Source organism: Brachycentrus maculatus, unplaced genomic scaffold, assembly GCF_059751285.1.
Source record: "Brachycentrus maculatus isolate JH-2025_06_01 unplaced genomic scaffold, ASM5975128v1 h1tg000589l, whole genome shotgun sequence".
Classification (NCBI taxonomy): Eukaryota; Metazoa; Arthropoda; class Insecta; order Trichoptera; family Brachycentridae; genus Brachycentrus; species Brachycentrus maculatus.
In genome coordinates this window covers 1,164,890-1,182,586 of record NW_028281329.1, presented here as the reverse complement: position 1 = coordinate 1,182,586, position 17,697 = coordinate 1,164,890, and the positions used below count along the sequence as shown (strand labels likewise).

Genomic DNA, 17,697 nt, shown 5'->3' with positions numbered 1-17,697 from the left:
TAGACCACCAAAGAGATGGATCGATAGCTAGGAATCGACATGGCAGGAGACTAATCTCTCTTAAAAACAGGCCACAAGGCCCAAGAAGAAGAAGTGAATAAACCATATATATTTGTGCAGGTAATTATTGCGTAAGTTATAACTTGATGATTCATCTATGTACAACTCTCTAATCTATTCAAATATTACTATCATGATTAGTATTATGATTTTTTTAATCATTAAATTGTTATTATATTCATTCTTTCAAGGGACTCGAAGACCTTCGTGGTAGCTATCATGAACTTATACGAGAACAGGTACGAGATTCCAAATGGCCCAGATATTGCTGATATTATCAATTTCCTTTATATCTTTTCCATTTTTTTTTACATAAAGCACTGATGTCTCTCTTTTGCTCTTTTGCTTACATTATCTTTTTCCCCACCAAATATATTCTATTGCTTGATCCAAAAATATGTAGGGCAGGACCGATCACCCTGTGATCATATGAATATCATGCTTCGATGCGTTGCCCTATGCACTACTTAGGTGTGGATAAAGACTAGACGAAAAATAATTTATTACTGTACATAAGTTGCACCTTCAATTTATGCTTCATAACAAATTCGATAATCTTATGTTAAATTATGGGTTAAATTATTTTCATTTGTTTAATTTTCTAAATTACTTTCGTTTATTTTTTTTGCATTATTTTTAATTATTGGTTCAGTTGGGGTTGATTCTTTGAACTCGACTGGATACAGAATTGTAATTACATAAACTGGAGGCAGGTTGTTTCAATTTGATATATTTATTCATACTTAAAAAAAACGTTTTTGTTAATTTATTTCAGCTTTTTCTTACTCTTTTTCTGACTCTGAAAATATGAGTGGAAACAGGGCTTTACCCCGTAACAACGTAGGCGACGCGCGCAGCTCGTTCCACCCAGCCGGACGGATTCTGGTCACGTTTGCCAGTCCGTAGCGAGCGTCCATCCAGTTTGGCCGCGTCCGGCCTCTTCACGTCAAAACATATAGTGCAAACCGCCACAACGGTCTAGAAATCAAATAACCAAAATAGAAAACATCCAGATAATCGCGATTCCCCGCGGCTCACGAACTATTTCGCTGGAAAAAGGGTGAAAATCGAGCGATCGGGAGGTTTTAGAGCGCTGTCGGCATACCTCCATCTTTTATTTTGTTTACGCCGCTCGGGTCCAAGCGAATACGGACTTAAAATTTAATTACACAAAGAGCTTTTTGTAACCATCGCAAGGATCAAAATTTACTGTGCGAAACCGTAAGCCTTATTCTTCTGTGTACAAAACATGGTAATATTATCAGTTTTCTTGGACCCTTCGCTGTAAAACTCGGCAACCATTTCTTCTCTCGACCAAGAAAAGTTTCGTTTCATCCTTACAAAATTCAATCCTTTATGGCTGTGTCATGACTTTTACTGACATGATTTTGTGATATATTCGATAGATATTAGGGTGTCGGACTTAAATCGGTTATACAAGTGATTTTTGGACCAGCGCTTGGAGAAGAAACTCACCGGGAGATTTGTTCGTCTTTTTGTCTCAAAAACTCAGGTAAATATCGCTTTATTTGTTCGGTGTTGTGTAGATTACATGTTCGTATTTGGTAACAATATAACCCTTATAGAAATATCTGCTATCTCTCTTATTCTACTACATCGATTAGTATTGTTTCTAATCGAGAACACCGATACAACACGTTAAAATCGCAAAGAACTTGTTGTTTCCACGGATTGTTATTGTATACAGGCCGTAGCATGGTAATTTTGCCTATAAATAAGTCAAAACACAACAGACTCCACATGGTACACCAAAATACTGATTAACAACCGCATCGACTACTAATAGATTATTTCCCTATATTTTGAGTATCTCCATATGTATGAACACCAATAAAATACCCTAAACGGATTCTTAATAAGTGGGTATTATAGATATCTCAGCAGAAACGAACAGGTATTTTAAGAAATGATTGCGAAAATCTAAGCATTTACAACGCTTGCGGCCTGTCATTGGCTGGTTTAAGTGATCACTTTATAAACTTCAAAACATTCGCTATCCTGCTTATGACTTGACTCTTTACAAGCTTCAAAAATCTTATCAAGCCGTCTTTTTTTATTGAATTAATTTTTTGGAGTGCAAAACTGATTTTTTTCTAGAACCATCGTGAATTTTTCTGCGTTCGTCCGACAGTAAAGATTTTAATCAAAAATGTTATTTTTGTTCACTGGCTGATAAATCCATTTGATTCAGTTAAATCATATTTTGTTGATGTTTATTTTCGGAATATTTTTCTGCGTTCGACAAACGCTTGAATCATTTTTATAATTTAAAATTTAATTTTGTCCGCCTCCGTAGTGTAATGGTCAGCACGCTCGGCTACCGTTCTGGAGGTCCCGGGTTCGATTCCCAGGGGGGGTAAAATAAATAAAAGTATTTTTTACTGTAATACTTATTCAATATTACCCTGGACTGGTACCTGAAGCGGAGGGCTGATCACCCTTCCTTCATGTGTTAACGATCAAGATAACACTGCGTTTATAAGATATAGTGCCCTATGCACCATTGGGGTGCGTATAAGGGTTTATTATTTTTATTAATTTAAAATTCGGAATAATTATATCCGTAACATAATATTTATCAAACAAAGGTTATCTTGCATGAACATGCGACGTAAATAATGTGAAATATCAAAAATTAATACTTTCTACATAATAAATAATATAAAAGTAAACAACTTACGCAAGCTTGTAAGGGTACGCAACTCCGAGTGTCCATCCGTTTCTGTTCTCTCCTTTTCCCACTATTCCTTTTTCATTCCCTTTCCACATAGCGCTAATTTCCTCCATCCCGAACTCTTGAACTGGTGCATTTATTCCATGTATTTTTTGTTTCTTTTTTTATATAATTTGGGTTAAAAACAGCAACAAATGTAGGTAAAACAAAACATTAAAAGATATACATTAAACAAGCCGATTATAGTTAACCACAGAAACATAAAGATTAGTACAAAATATTTAGTGTAGATCTACCAAATGAACACGTATTTATGATAAAAAATGTGCATGTGTGAAGTGTGTAAGAGGGTGTGTGTGTGATGTTGATTCTTGTAGGGACATACATACAATGCAGAGAAGCATAGTTTTTAAAAATTATACGTCAAATACATCCCACTTCTATGATATACCCAGGATAGGGTATCCTATGCACTATTGGGTGCGAATACGGATCAAATGATGTAGTAAAATCTGGAAAGTATTTATTTAAAAAATACATAAAATAAAGACTCGCAACTTTGAAATGAGATCATTTGAGCTTAATCTTGTGCTCTCTGTCGAAACCATTGGCCGGCCGTATCCAAAAACCGAATGTTACGACTTATTTAAAAGAAGTCGTTACTTTATTTGATTTTTTAATTCGATCACCCATCACCGATCTTAATAAATTTCTGAATCTATGCTGTGATTTCACGAAATCTTGATAATCTGAAGGAGTTTAAAATTATCCGACGTATATGAGTATTTCAGGATTATTTAAAATACTTATAAATGGTAAACAATACACGGTAAAATACTTACAAATGGTAAACAAACTGGTCGAATAAAATGTATGTAGAAAAAACCATATAGCTGTTATTTTATTATGTTAACTATATTTTAAAGTCAAATGACCTCTTCTGCCTTTATTTATGAAATGAACTAGTTTAAAAGAAAAATTATATATAAATTAAGATTATTTCGCATAAGGTCGTATCGATTATAAATAAAAAGTATAGTTTGTCTGGCGCCAAATGTACAAAAATCTTCTTATGAACATATATTTACGTATACAGGTATGTTCATGTACTTACCGTACTTGTGTTGATAACTCCAAGCTACTAGCTTCTGGCGAACCATTTACCATTACTGCGTAATCTGAGGGGCTTTGTTTGCCGATAAGCTGAAGGAAAATTGATTATCTACTATGAGATAGGGTAGGAAATTTCCTGCGTAGTTAACGCCCGCTACGTTTGCTTAACATTTTATAATCAACGGCTTTGTCTGCAAAAGTTTATTCTTCTTCACTGTTCTTCCTTTCCAGCAATTCCTGTTTCAAATTGCAATTTTTCGCATGTTTTCATACAAAATTTCCATACAAAAAATAATCCTCAGAACGAAATCTGTTTTCACCGTCTGAAAATCCTATCGAATCACATTGAATCTGTTAAGGCCTTTCTCGCAATAATAGAATTCATTAAGCGTCCGGCTTCATTTGACACTTTTTTTTAGAATATATTTTTATTATTATTGTTTTTTAGAATATATAGTGATTTTTTTTTATTCCTTACATTTAACATTTTTTTCGTTTCAAAACCATGTTTTTATTACTAAGAAAGACCTATTTTTTTTCAATACAAAAATGGTATTTTAAGAAAAATTTAATTATGTCGAATGTTATCTGGGTTTAAAGAAACTTTAGTTGCAATTTAACGTATGTTGGGCGTATGTTATTATAATAAAATATGTTTCTGCGAACCCAGTGGCATTACAGAAATTCATATGCGTATTAAATCCTAGCATTTAATAACACGTGCAGCACAATACAGAATATTATACGACGAACATTGTTTGGTATCAAGGACAAAGTAGTTGTTTTACATATTAAATTATGATTATCTTTGTTTTGGGTACGTTGCGTGATTTCGTCAGCAAATTTCCTCACAAAAGCAAGTTAAATATCAGTACCCAGCAGACAAGTGAGTCTTTTGTTCCCGGAAAACAATTAACTCCGTCGCAGGAGCGCAAATATTTACACGGTAACGACGTTCTTCAAACATTCACGGAACTTCTAAGTTTAACTCTCTTATAGTTAATGACATAGTTACACTATGGTCGTCTACGACAGGTTGATATCTTAAAAGAATTTTTAAAAAATATAATACAATCTTCAGCACATTTTAACACGGAAACGTGTTAATACACGTTAATAATATAAGTATTATACCATGGGTCGGAAAAGTGTGGCTCCGGAGCAGTGACGTGCCTAGGGTTTACCAGTAAGGCAAGCCTTTATTTTTTACTTTCGTGAATACATGACGTACCTATGATTTCTTCACTTCTTACCATTCCTAGTACAGTAAGCCCCCAAAAAACATTAAAAAGATAAACAATGTATTGTAATCTCCGCTATTCTTAGCTAGATTATTCCAGTACAACGAACAAGCGCGCGATAATTTGAAAACAACCATACATCATTTATGTATTTTCAATCATTTGACGCAGATTTGGTAATTTTTATTCGGAGTTGTTTGCCAAGCCAGGCTTAAGGGCTTTTATGGAAGTACCGCCACTGCCCCGGAGCCGCATGTGGCTCTTTAACCATTTAAGTGCGGATCCGGTACAATACGCGGGAAGGTTCTTCGACTCTTCGACTACGTATTTATGGGAACAATCTTTTTCAAGCAATAACCTTATTAAAAGCAAACAGAGAACTCGTCTTATTGATGAGAACCATGATTTTTTAAATTCTGTATATCGAAGGATAAAGCTCAATTTCATTATATTTCCTTTAAATTATAATTTAAGAGTGGAACAAAAAGATATATTCCTCTTTTAAAACTATTTTTTCAACCACGACGGCGTTTTTTATTATTATTTTTTTTAATCTAAAATTAATCATTTTTGTATCATAATTGACGTTTGTGTAAACACTGTTGAGATGAAAATCGTGCTATATAAATTATCCAAAATCAATTTGATTATTAAACAGTTCCTGGTTTCTAAAGTGTCCGCCTCCGTAGTGTAATGGTCAGGACGCTCGGTTACCGTTCTGGAGGTCCCGGGACTGGTACCTGAAGCGGAGGGCTGATCACCTTTCCTTCGTGTGTTCGATCAAGATTACACTGTGTTTGTATAATGCAGTGCCCTACGCACCATTGGGGTGCGGATCAGGGTTTGAATTGAAAGTGATAGGACACACTATTGCATTATCAAAACGCAAAAAGTCATGCGCCTTTTTTAATAACGCCATTTTCTTCATATTGTTTTTTTTTAATATTCACACTTGATACTGATGATAATCACACATGATAACCACGATTGATACTGTCAGTTTATTATACGGATAAGATTTTTACTCAGCAATTGAAGTGGTCCGCTGCATGTCTGCAGTTCGGTCACCCCAGTTACGGCACTTGAATCGATCGGCAATACGAGTACGCGGCGTTATTGTGTTCATTGAGAATGGTCCGATTGAAGTTTCTATTCCCGTGGATGTTGATGGAGTATTTATAGCTGAAGCACGCCAAAACGCATATTCCGCTTCCTCTCCACGCTAACTGCACTCTATCATGATATTGTGCTAGCCAGATGTTTTTATTCCCGATTACAGTGCGACCAGAAAATATTGCACCCTTTTTTCAATAATCTCGGCTCTATAATAAAAATGCTTTCTGCAGTAAAATGGCAACATCTAATTATACAGCAATGTAAAAGGATATGATTTTTTACTAAGATCTTTATCGATATATCAACTAATACAAAAAATTAAGAAGTTATCAAAATGGTTATACGGAAGTCAGGTTATTTACTGTAATTGTTACCACTTTGATAGGCTTGAGTATTTACCTTATACACCGTGTACCACTATTTTTTTAACCATTGATTTACCATATAAAGTAAGCTAGTTTTATGTAGTTGGTCAAGTAAACACTTGAACCTAAGCTAGTTTTAGTTAGTTAAGTAAGCACTTAAACCGGCCAACGATAGGTCGTAATCCCTGTGAATACCCAAACGTCTATTTTGTCCATCACAATAACATCTTTATTTATGTTAAGATATCGATAAAAATCGTGGTAAACAACCCGTAAGTAAAGTTAAATGCAGCGTTGGCCAACAAAAATTTGGATAGTCTTATTTTTTTTCGTTTAGAGGTGAAAGTTGTTATCCCAGGTTGCAACGCGTGTCTAAAATTAGTATTCTATGTTGTTTTTATAGTGAATCTTATTTTCACTGAGATTTTTTTTAGTCAAATACTTTTAAACGACACTAAATACAATATGATATAGTTTACTTACATATATCAAATACAAGTTTAAATTGGCATATTCAACATACAAATGAATGTAAGTAAAACTAGGGTAAAAAAATGGCAAAAGATGGATGAAAGTAGACTGAATGCAATCAAAAAGCGATCTCTCAGACGAATGTGCGGGGAAACAATTTATGCTAGACGTTTCGAATGGTGATATAAGGAATGAATGCAAGGTTGAGATGAGCATTATCAATAAAATTAAGAAAGGTGTTTTGAGATAGTTTCGGCACGGAAATCGAATGAGTGAAAAAAAACAGAAAAAATATGAGGCGAATGTAATTGGTAATAGAAGCAGAGGAATACCGAGGAAAAATTGCCATAATCCAGCATTTCAAATACTTGAAAGCAGTCAGGTCAGGAGTTGGAATAAACGGCGGATATGAGGACATATATAAATGTGGAATAGTCAAAGATTGGTGTGGCGTAATATTCTCTCTGCTTATCAGTGATGGTTAGTTAGTTAGTGCGAAATATTTTCTCCTCTGTTATTACACTGTTAAGTTTATTTTTATACATTCTGAATGTAAGTATCATTACAGCTGAATAAGTTAGAATCAAATTCGAGAAATAAATCCATGTTATTTGTGGCAATTTAATGCCTTTTAATCGGGGTCACTAGCATTGTAGTTGAAACGTTTTTTAACATTGTGTATTTAGCTATTTTTTCATTGGTTAAAAATAACTATTATTTACATTAAAATTCTTTCTTTAATGCTGCGTACTCGACAGCTAGGAATTCAATATTCAAAAAAAGATACTATCGATTTTGCAAATGTGAGTTTGTATTTAATACATTTTTGTAACAAATCAGGTAACGGTGCGTTTAATTTTTCATTTATTCTAAATAAAAACATGAAATGCAATAAAATTTCTTGTATTTATAAAAAAAAAAAAAACAATTTAATATATAAAAAAGGATATATTTTTGACCGTTTTTTTGCAACCCTGCTTTATTATCTATTCTCGAGATACCTGGTTTTCAAATATCGCTGATGAGAAATAAAATATATCGACTGTTGTCAGCCAAAAGAGCATGAGAAACAACTCCGTATTTTTGTTTCTCATCAGCAATATTGCAAAACGAGGCATCTTAAGAATAGGCAATATCCCAGCGTTGTTTTTTTTTTAATAGCTATCATTTTATGGTTCATAAAATATTTTTGCAAAATTTACGTCTTCTTCGTCTGAACCCCATCTGCATCCAATGATGAATATGACGCCGATTGTATCGATGGGGTGTTAACTTGAACGTCAATTATATGTAGAAAAGTCTTTATTATATTTGATAAGATATAGATAACGTAATTGAAGGAGTACAGGATAAAGTAAATAACTGAAAAGCGTTACATATATTTTAAACTCTTCTAGATAGCATAATATTTAATGAGCATCTCTGTAATATATAAATTTTCAGATATTAAGTTTTTTATGGCGAGCTGCAAATTTATGTTTTTTCTTTTGTTTTCCATTTTATGGTTATTACTTATTTTATGGTCGGTATAATACTTTCTCCTGTTTATAGTACATATGTGACAGTTATTTCCTATGAACGTATGTATCCAATATAGGTAGGTACCTATAAAATTAAATATTTTACACCCTTTGAGCAATCTGAATAAAATTTGTACGCTTACCCTTTACCTTCAGACATGGAATTTTTTTTTGATTTTATTGATATGTACTATAATTTAAAGTTATCCGGGAAAATTTTTCACTTTTATATCGACAAGTTGCGTTGGGGTATCTGCTACTTAGTATTTTCAAAGATGTTTTTTTTACCGTTAACTCTTCAATCTAAAATTGAATACTTATTAATTGATTAGAAAAAAATGTTTAAGCAATAAGATTAGAATGATCAAATTTTATTTCTCAAAAACCTACAGTATGAAGAACTTAGTGGGTAAAATATGATAAAATTATGCTTAGTACGAGATTTATATTTGATTGACTTCTTTTTTTTTTAATATTTTCACAGATTTAATTTTATGAATATATAATTCTACTGTAGAGAGTTTATTGTTTAAAAAAATATTTACACAAATATGAATATTAACGTTGGATCGCCTTTATACCATTTAGTCTTACGCTGAACTGAGTCTATTACAAAGCATTTATCTGCGTAGATAATTTAAGGTAACTTTTACTTCTCTCGTTTTTTTTTTTTTTCTAAGAACTAAGGTATTTTTTAAACCCGTAGACGTTCCTATTGTTCGTATTGATCTATATTGTTCGGATCTTAATATTTTCCAATAGTAAAAAAAAATATCACTGAATAAAAATATACGTAATCTAAAGTATAATATCGACACTACATAGTCAAAGAGTTGTTATTTTTTGGAATACTCTTCAGGTAAAATTTCCGAAATCTCATTCATGATAGTCAAACGCATATAAGATATAATATATATATTTTTAAATACAAGTATCTAATTTGAAACTTTTCCATAATGAGAACGTTGACAGTGATTCACCGACATATCGCTCACTCCTTTCAAGAACGTCATAAATCAAAATACTTGATTTTTCAGGAGAACGTTTTAAAGTTAAAAAATATAATACAATGTATTAAAAATAAATATCAAGCCACTTACTGAACTTTTTACTGTGCAACAGAACTTTTTAGTTAAAAACTGAAGGTTTTTTTCCATTTGAAAAATATTTAGTATATTTAAAAAATTTAGTATATTTAAAAAATACAATACCTTTTCTTCAAAATGCAAAAATTATACTTTCTGCCCTGAATCGGGTAAATATTAAGTTAAAAATATGCCACTTTTGCTGGGATATAGTACATTTTCTGGGCATTCCGAAAACATACACAACTGAAAATTGACGATTTTTGATTTATGACGTTCTTGAAAGGAGTGAGCGATATCTCATTTAGCAAAACATCTACCGGGGTAAGTTGTCGTTCCCTTTGTTTCGCTTTCCCTCTCAATACACTGCTTATCTAGTTTATGTGTTGTGTATGTTGCATGGGTGTTTAACGTTACCGTAATTTGGGCCTACTTTGTACCAAAAACGGTACCCTTTCAACAAGTGACATTCTTACAAGACGAACATTGTTTGCATACTATCGTTTTACAAAAAAATGTCGCACTAAACTAGAACGTGGAATACTTCATTGGTCTAAGGTGAATTAAGCCTAGAACGTGACATCACATTTTTAAATGGAATCTGTGATATTTACGTCTACAGTCCAACCTGGATATAAGAGATTGGGGATATTTTTCTTTTAAAAAGAGAAACTTACTAACGAACCATCACGCTACTTCTCCGCAGAGGTAGGCAGAGAGAATACAACGCCACATTAATCTGTCTTTGAAAATAATTTTCGCATCTTTCACGTTCATGCATCTCCTACCCGCCGATTATTCCGACTCCTGACCTGACCACTTTCAAGTGTTCTTTATCATGCTCAGTTTTTTTCGGTTTTCCTCTGCTTTTATATCCAACTTTATATATTTTACAGTTCTTTCTTCACTCATTTTAATTAACATGTTCAAACAATCTCAACACACCTTTCTTATTTTTATCGATAATGCTTATCTCAGCGTTATTTCTGTATATCACCATTCAAACATTTGCCGCACATTAGTCTGACAGATATCATTTCGACTGCATTCAGTCTACTAACATCCTTCTTTTACCAACTGTTTTAACTATTTTAAAGAAGTTGTACTTATGTCTCTCATATCTAGGTATGACTGTACGTGCATTTCAAAATTTAATAAACAATAGTTTTACGAGAGAATGCAAATCAAATGTTGTCAATTCCCTGGCTAATGAAAATAGCGTGGTATGTGGATTTTCATAAAAAAAATTATAAAAATGGCTTGTTATAATAATTTTGGTGTTGGTTAAACAAGAACTCAAAAAATTAAATCTGATTTTGCTAAAGACAAGCGTACATAATGTAAAAAATTGACTTGGTGCAAAGTAAACCCACCCTAATATACTTTCAATTAAAATATATCAAGGAATGTCATGATCTACTATGTGTTTGATATACAGTCCATCATCAGCTTGGATATTCCATTTAATTGCGACACTGGATCAAATTAAGGTTTGTAGAACGATGGACCGACCCGTACCCCACATAAGGGTGTGGTAGTCTGACGACTGGATACATACTGAACTACATCGATTGTAAATGCAAGGTTTCTGAAAATTAAACATAATTAGAAAAATAATCAACTCACCGGTTCCAACTATTCAGAAATATTCTAAAAACAACAATAAAAATAATGAAAATCAAGTGAACATCTCAAGTGCTCATAAAGAGATATCCCGACAATCTTTGAAAATTTTAAACGATTAAAATGTGACGCAAATTACTAAAAGTGTTTGTTAAGGATAAAAATGTTTGTTGTTTGTTAATTACTAAGGACAGAGTGGTGTGGCGCTCTATTCTCTCTGCCTACCCCTGCGGGGAAGCGGCGTGATGGTTAGTTAGTTAGTTAGTTAGTTAGTTTGTTTTGCATAATATTTATTCACGGTAAAGAGTTATCTTAATGAAGGAATATCGAAGTTGACATTATATTCTATACAAACTGATTCTCTTATTAAATATTCTCTTTGTAGTTTCTTTTAAATATGTGAGTATCACATTTTTTATCAGCAAAATTTGCTTATAAAAAAAAAACATTTTATTAAATTGGTGACGACAAATTATATATGTGTAAATGTTTGTGGAAAGCTGGTACCTATCCCGTTAAAACTTGTGTATTTTTTGTATTATATATCCAGGTGGTAAAATTGTACGTGCGGGTGTATTAATTTTAAAAAAATGGTATCATATAAAAATAAAATAAAAAATATCTTTGAAAAATTAAATATAAAAAACTTTTAAACCCCCGTCATAATGGTTCACGTTTAAAAAATATATATCTAAGTTTATTTAACATTTTTTTATTAAACTAGTACTTGAATAAATTGTTTTATAGCCAATTTTCAAATAAGTTTTAATTACATTTTCAAGTATTACAAATAAGGGTTTAAAATATTTATAGATTTTTTTAAAATTAGAAAACCAGAAAACTAAAGTATCGTCAATTGTTGACACAATTTTGTGGTACAGCATTTCGGTGGTGAGATTTCCGATCGCTTTTTTGTTACTGTAACCGCACGTACATATGGTACATAAAGCAAAGAGACGTCATCTCATCAATCATAACTTATCTTGATAAAAAGTAGGTTCATAAATTTTCACAGATCGTTCAAAAAACATGTCCTAGTAATATTACATTGAATCGGGAGGGGGCAGGGGGAAGGGGAAAACGTTACTTTCCCACCCTATGCTCAACGAAAGTGTTAGAATGAATTATGTTAATGTTAACAGCCGTCGAAATCAGACAATTCAAAAGTTATTTAATATCAGCAGTAGAAAAAAGCCGCTTCACGGCGCTAGGTACCGGATTGTGTAACAAAAAATCTGTTATACTTTGGATCCTTAATTTTTTGTAGGTACTTCATTAACTCATGATAGCTTAATATGTTTAAAAGGAATAAGCTTACTTAAAAAAATCATTAATCGCTGAACTGAAAAATCGGCCATACTTCACGAATGTATCGAAAACCCTACTGGTATGCGAAAGGATTTTAGACCGTCGCATATTTACAGGTTTTAATAATTTACACAGTATGAACGTTCAATAATGGGCAGAATGGTGAACGTTACAGAAGTGTATAAAGTGATCGCTTTAGCTAGCCAAATGCCAGGCTGTAAGCCCTAGGATGCTCAAATTTTAATCTTCTTTCATGTAGGGAATAATGATATGTTTTATTTATTTAATATAATTACTTTTCCATACAATTTCTATAGATTTCTACTTAATACAATCTTATAATTTTAGATGCGCTGAGCCTCTCCAAAAAAGACACTGCGCTCTTGTGCTTGAAGAGGGACTTTTTTGTTTATAGTATCATGTTATATATTTATAAAAATATACATATTACAGGGGAACATATATATTTATGTGGTACGAGGTAGTTATCATGATTAGTTTTCCATTGATTAGTCTGTATATGTTTGTGGTGTTTGTTAAGTTTCATCTTAGAATGTTTTATATCAAGTTGATACACCTTTACAAAATATTAAAAGCTATGCGGTTTTGGTATTAAAGGTTACGAAAATGTTAAATTCACGAAATCGATATTAATCAACTCAGGTTGTTACACACATGTTGTTTCTTGTTTTCTCTCAACTCTAACCTTATAGCGGTTTGATCCACAAATATTCATCTGTTTTCAGCCACCGTTTACTTTACCGTTAAACGTTTTCAGTAAACATTTACGTGCAGTCGGCTGGATCGGACATTATTCCTTTAATCTAAGCAAACATTCAACATTCGTCTATTCTAACCGATCGTAAACAATATTGTTATTCTGAAACCTATTTACTATGTGTGGTTTCTACGAAAACCGGATCAACTAATAAATCAATATGATTGGATATTGTCGGTCTCCGTAGTATAATGATTAGCGCATTTAGCTACCGTACTGTAGACTCTGGATCCGATTCCCAGGAAGGGGGGGTATAAAATTATTTCATTTAGAAATTTTACAGAACAGTTATATATATACATTTACATTAATAAGTAACAAAAGAGAGGTATTTGTAACATTCTAGTTACAAAATTTCAAACATATAATTTACATAAATACCTGATTGAGGGACGGGATGGAGGAAAAGTTGAAAAGGGAAGGATCAAAGCTTAAGTCCAAGACAAATTATGTGAAAATTGACACCTACCACGATATGAATATCGACTCACTATGTACGCGATGTCAGTGCTGGCAATGTCGAGTAGAACATATCAATATTCCCATATTCATCGTTGACTAATTTTGATGAACGATAAATATAGGAACCTTGTAAGAGTTTGTTCTACATGTGGGAAGCGTATTAGTGATTCTACCCTCTAATATTTATTTAATATTACCCTACTAGTATCTAAGGCACGATCACCTTGCCTTTATGTAAGATCACACTATCAAGATAACACTCCGTCAAGGCATCATTCGGTGAAGATAAGGGTTAGAAAAAGAAGAAATAATAATATGTAAAACTATTAAATATGATAAAACCATCAAATATTTACGCATCTTCGAAGTTAAATAGTTAAGTATACAGCTGTTAAATATTATCTATATAAAACCGATATGTTGGCAATTAAACCGATGGCAATAATTAGTTCGAGTTATTCCGTACTGCCATCCTGCGCAATTCGATACGCATCTCAATATTATATTATGTGTTTGTACTAAAAGATCGTGAAGATATTAATTGATAATAAACAGCGGTGTTTATATTTTCCTAAATATCCGACATTTGATGTTTATTATGATTTTAACACCTCCACTCTTATTATGATTCATTGTGCGTGCTGTGTTATACCATTTATCGTCGGCTTGTTCCATTAAGTGTTGAACTCTATCCAGAATTAGTCTAAAAAACAAATATTTGATCATCAAACGACATTTATCGCTTCCTAATATTTACATTTTTGTACTCCTACATACATATGGAATTTGAAAGACAGTAAAAAGTATTTTCGAAATATATATTTAGCTTCAGTTTCTACTCACTACTATTGACTAAACTGGAATGGATTAAGATACTTCACAGATTAATCTGACGCTATAACACCTTCCGTTTCATTGAACCATCTATTAGGCCATCTTCTCCCTCAGAAAATCAGCGCTAATAGCATAATCGTTCTCAATAATGCGATTGACATTGGTGTTAAATTTCTGCGGAAATTCTCGAGGATAAAGGAAACAATCATGCAGCGCGTAATATTTCAAAACATACCTATATTATCTAATTTCCAAATGTCTGCGAATGAAATGAACAGAATGAAATAATAATACAAAGTGAGAGTAGAAGAAAAGGTCCGAAAGTAGAGTCGTAAAACCTTAGTACGTTAATAATATTTCGAGGAATCCCAGGAGCACTTTGGATCTCGCCAAATTCCTCTTAACAGATCTAATTGAGAAACCCGACCAGCGAAAATGTGGAATGCGATATATTTTACAATGGGCCAAAATGATTTCTGAAATGGCAAAGTGGTGTATCAAACTCTATGAGAGAAAGAGTTAGTATTAAGGAGCGCGGTGTCCGGGGGCCGGTGTGGCGGCGTGGCGGTGTAGCGGTGTAGCGGTGACTGATGGTGTGTGGCGTGTTGCAGGGCCCGAGGATGCACGCCGTGGGGCTGCAGTCCGCGCTGGCCATCCGCCGGCAGCGCAAGCGGCGCGAGGAGCAGCGGCGCGCCAAGGAGCGGCGCTACTCGCTGCAGAGCACCGAGTCCGGGCTCACGTCCCCGCACGCCTCGCACGGCTCGCTGGACCGCGCGGGCTCGCGCCGCTCCCAGCTGCGCAAGCGGCCCTCCGGCGAGAATGTGCTCGACACCAAGGTCACGCACCTCGGCATGCTGCACGTGGGGGTCGTCTTCATCGTACTCGGCCTCTTCCTCGTCGGCTCCGGCCTCATCCCGGACGACGTCAGCTCCTGGAGCGCGCTCGCCAACATCGGCTGGTGGAACGAGCTCGTCTTCAGCGGCCTCTTCGCCATCCTGCTCGGCGTCTTCCTGGTCGTGCTCAACAAGTACATATCCAAGAAGGAGGAGGAAGATCTGGAGGACTACGTCCAGCGACAGCTGACGCGCTCCCGCTCCGGACACCGGCTCGAGAGGGACGTGGAGACGGGAGGCATGCTGACCAAGCACACGCGAAGGGAGCGCCGCATGCAGAAGGAAGGCGAGGAGCGCGGCTTCGGCGAGACGAGCTCCCCAGGAGACGAGATGTCCCCGCGCTCTCCTCGCTCCCCCAAGTCTCCCGAAGACACTATCACCCCCATACACCACGGGTTCGTGAACCCGGTGGCCATCAACGGCGACGCCAACCGCGACCACCACCTCGGCCAGATAGTGGAAGAGGATTACTCGATGTCCGATAGGATCGAAGACGAAGCTAGACGTATGCAGATGTTCAATAAGGATACCTACTCTAGCTTTTCCGCTAACATTAGTACCGGCCCCGTCACCCCGTCAGACACTAGAGAACTGATCGGTAATGGCAGACATATGATAATGTCCAATATTTAAAACGAAAAATCATTCGAATTGGGGGAAACTGCGAATCGACAAAGCGAACGGGTACGTTAGTACTAAAGCTACGAATAACGATTTTGTATTCATAAATTCTACCGCTAGGATATGATGATAAGAGATTTCGACGTAACAAATACGTGAATCGGATTTTATTGCACCTTTTTACGGCATTGGGCCTTCGAGCACAACCCTCCTTACCTAAAAGCTGTTGTTTGTGTAAATGTTGTGAGCTACCGAGTACGAGGCATTATCCTGTGTACTCGTTAACATATTTTGCAAAAAAAAACGTGTGTTTAAGGGGTTGTTTTTTGTGATTGCTGAAATTTGCTCCAAGTGTGTTTTCGGAAATCGTATATTTTGCCTTTTGTACTCAAAATAATCATTAAATCTCATTAGATAGGCAATTTTACTATGAAATATTATAGCGTAGTCTTTTTTGAGTTAACTTGATTTTCAATGTACGTCTTTAGATGTTTTGGTGTTACTTCGTAAAGCTGATTATAAACTGAAATAATTAATATATATTTAATGTATCTACCTATTTGTAAGTTAAGGGTTAAATTACATTCGCATTAATATAAGAAAGTAATTAAAATATACTTTGTCAAGTCTTGTACCTACTCTGCTAGCTGTAAACCAATTAAAACATTCCTTTGTTGAATAATGAATTGGGAATATGATTGAAATTGATGAAATTGCAGAGCATCTGAATCGTTGCTATTCGAAGCTTAAATCTTATGCCTTAATCTTTACAAATCGTAATAAACACGTACGTTAATATCGTAGATATCACTCGATCTTAGCAATTATCTTAGGAAAATCGTCTAGCTTTCGCTAGAAATACACAAAATTCTACAATAAGTTTATAAAGAACATTTTGAGTGTGTCCAAATACTTGTTAAAAAATCTGGATTATCTCCAATTATAGGAGTATTTTTCATATTATTTTTTTAAGATCTCATCAAAGATGAAGAAGAATATGGAAGTCTGGGCATTTACGGAGCTGACGACCGTCATAGGCTGGTTTAAAATCAGCCTATGACGGTCGTCAGCCCTGTAAATGTCCAGACTTCCATATTCTTCTTCATCTTTGATGAGATGTCAAAAAATAATACAAGTTTATAAAGATTAGTAAGTAGTATTCCTATATTAGACTTCATGATGATATCATATTTTTACACAATTTTTTGGCGAATGCATAAAGTGTAGAAAGAATCAACCATATCGCTCACTCCTTTCAAGAACGTCATAAATCAAAAATCGTCAATTTTCAGTTGTGCGTGTTTTCGGAATGCTCAGAAAATGTACTATATCCCAGCAAAAGCCGCATATTTTTAGCTTAATATTTACCCGCTACAGGGCAGAAAGTGTTGTTTTTGCATTTTGAAAAAAAGGTATTGTTTAATTATTTTTTTAAATATACTATATATTTTTCCAATGGAGAAAAAACCTTCAGGTTTTACCTAAAAAGATCTGTTGCACAGTAAAAATTTC

General features: G+C 34.3%; 1 protein-coding gene across 1 annotated transcript; it reads left to right on the top strand.

Moving 5' to 3' along the window:
• The first annotated feature begins 963 nt into the window (after positions 1-963).
• On the top strand, positions 964-17,183 carry LOC148301249 (uncharacterized). The gene is made up of 2 exons (XM_088273587.1): positions 964-1,573; positions 15,283-17,183. Exon 2 carries the CDS (start codon positions 15,292-15,294, stop codon positions 16,195-16,197), a length of 906 nt encoding a protein of 301 aa, XP_088129713.1. The 5' UTR covers positions 964-1,573; positions 15,283-15,291; the 3' UTR covers positions 16,198-17,183.
• The last annotated feature ends 514 nt before the right edge of the window (positions 17,184-17,697 follow it).

Excerpts from the sequence above, each read along its gene's own strand:
- LOC148301249 (XM_088273587.1), top strand. The coding sequence starts at position 15,292 with ATGCACGCCGTGGGGCTGCAGTCCGCGCTGGCCATCCGCCGGCAGCGC.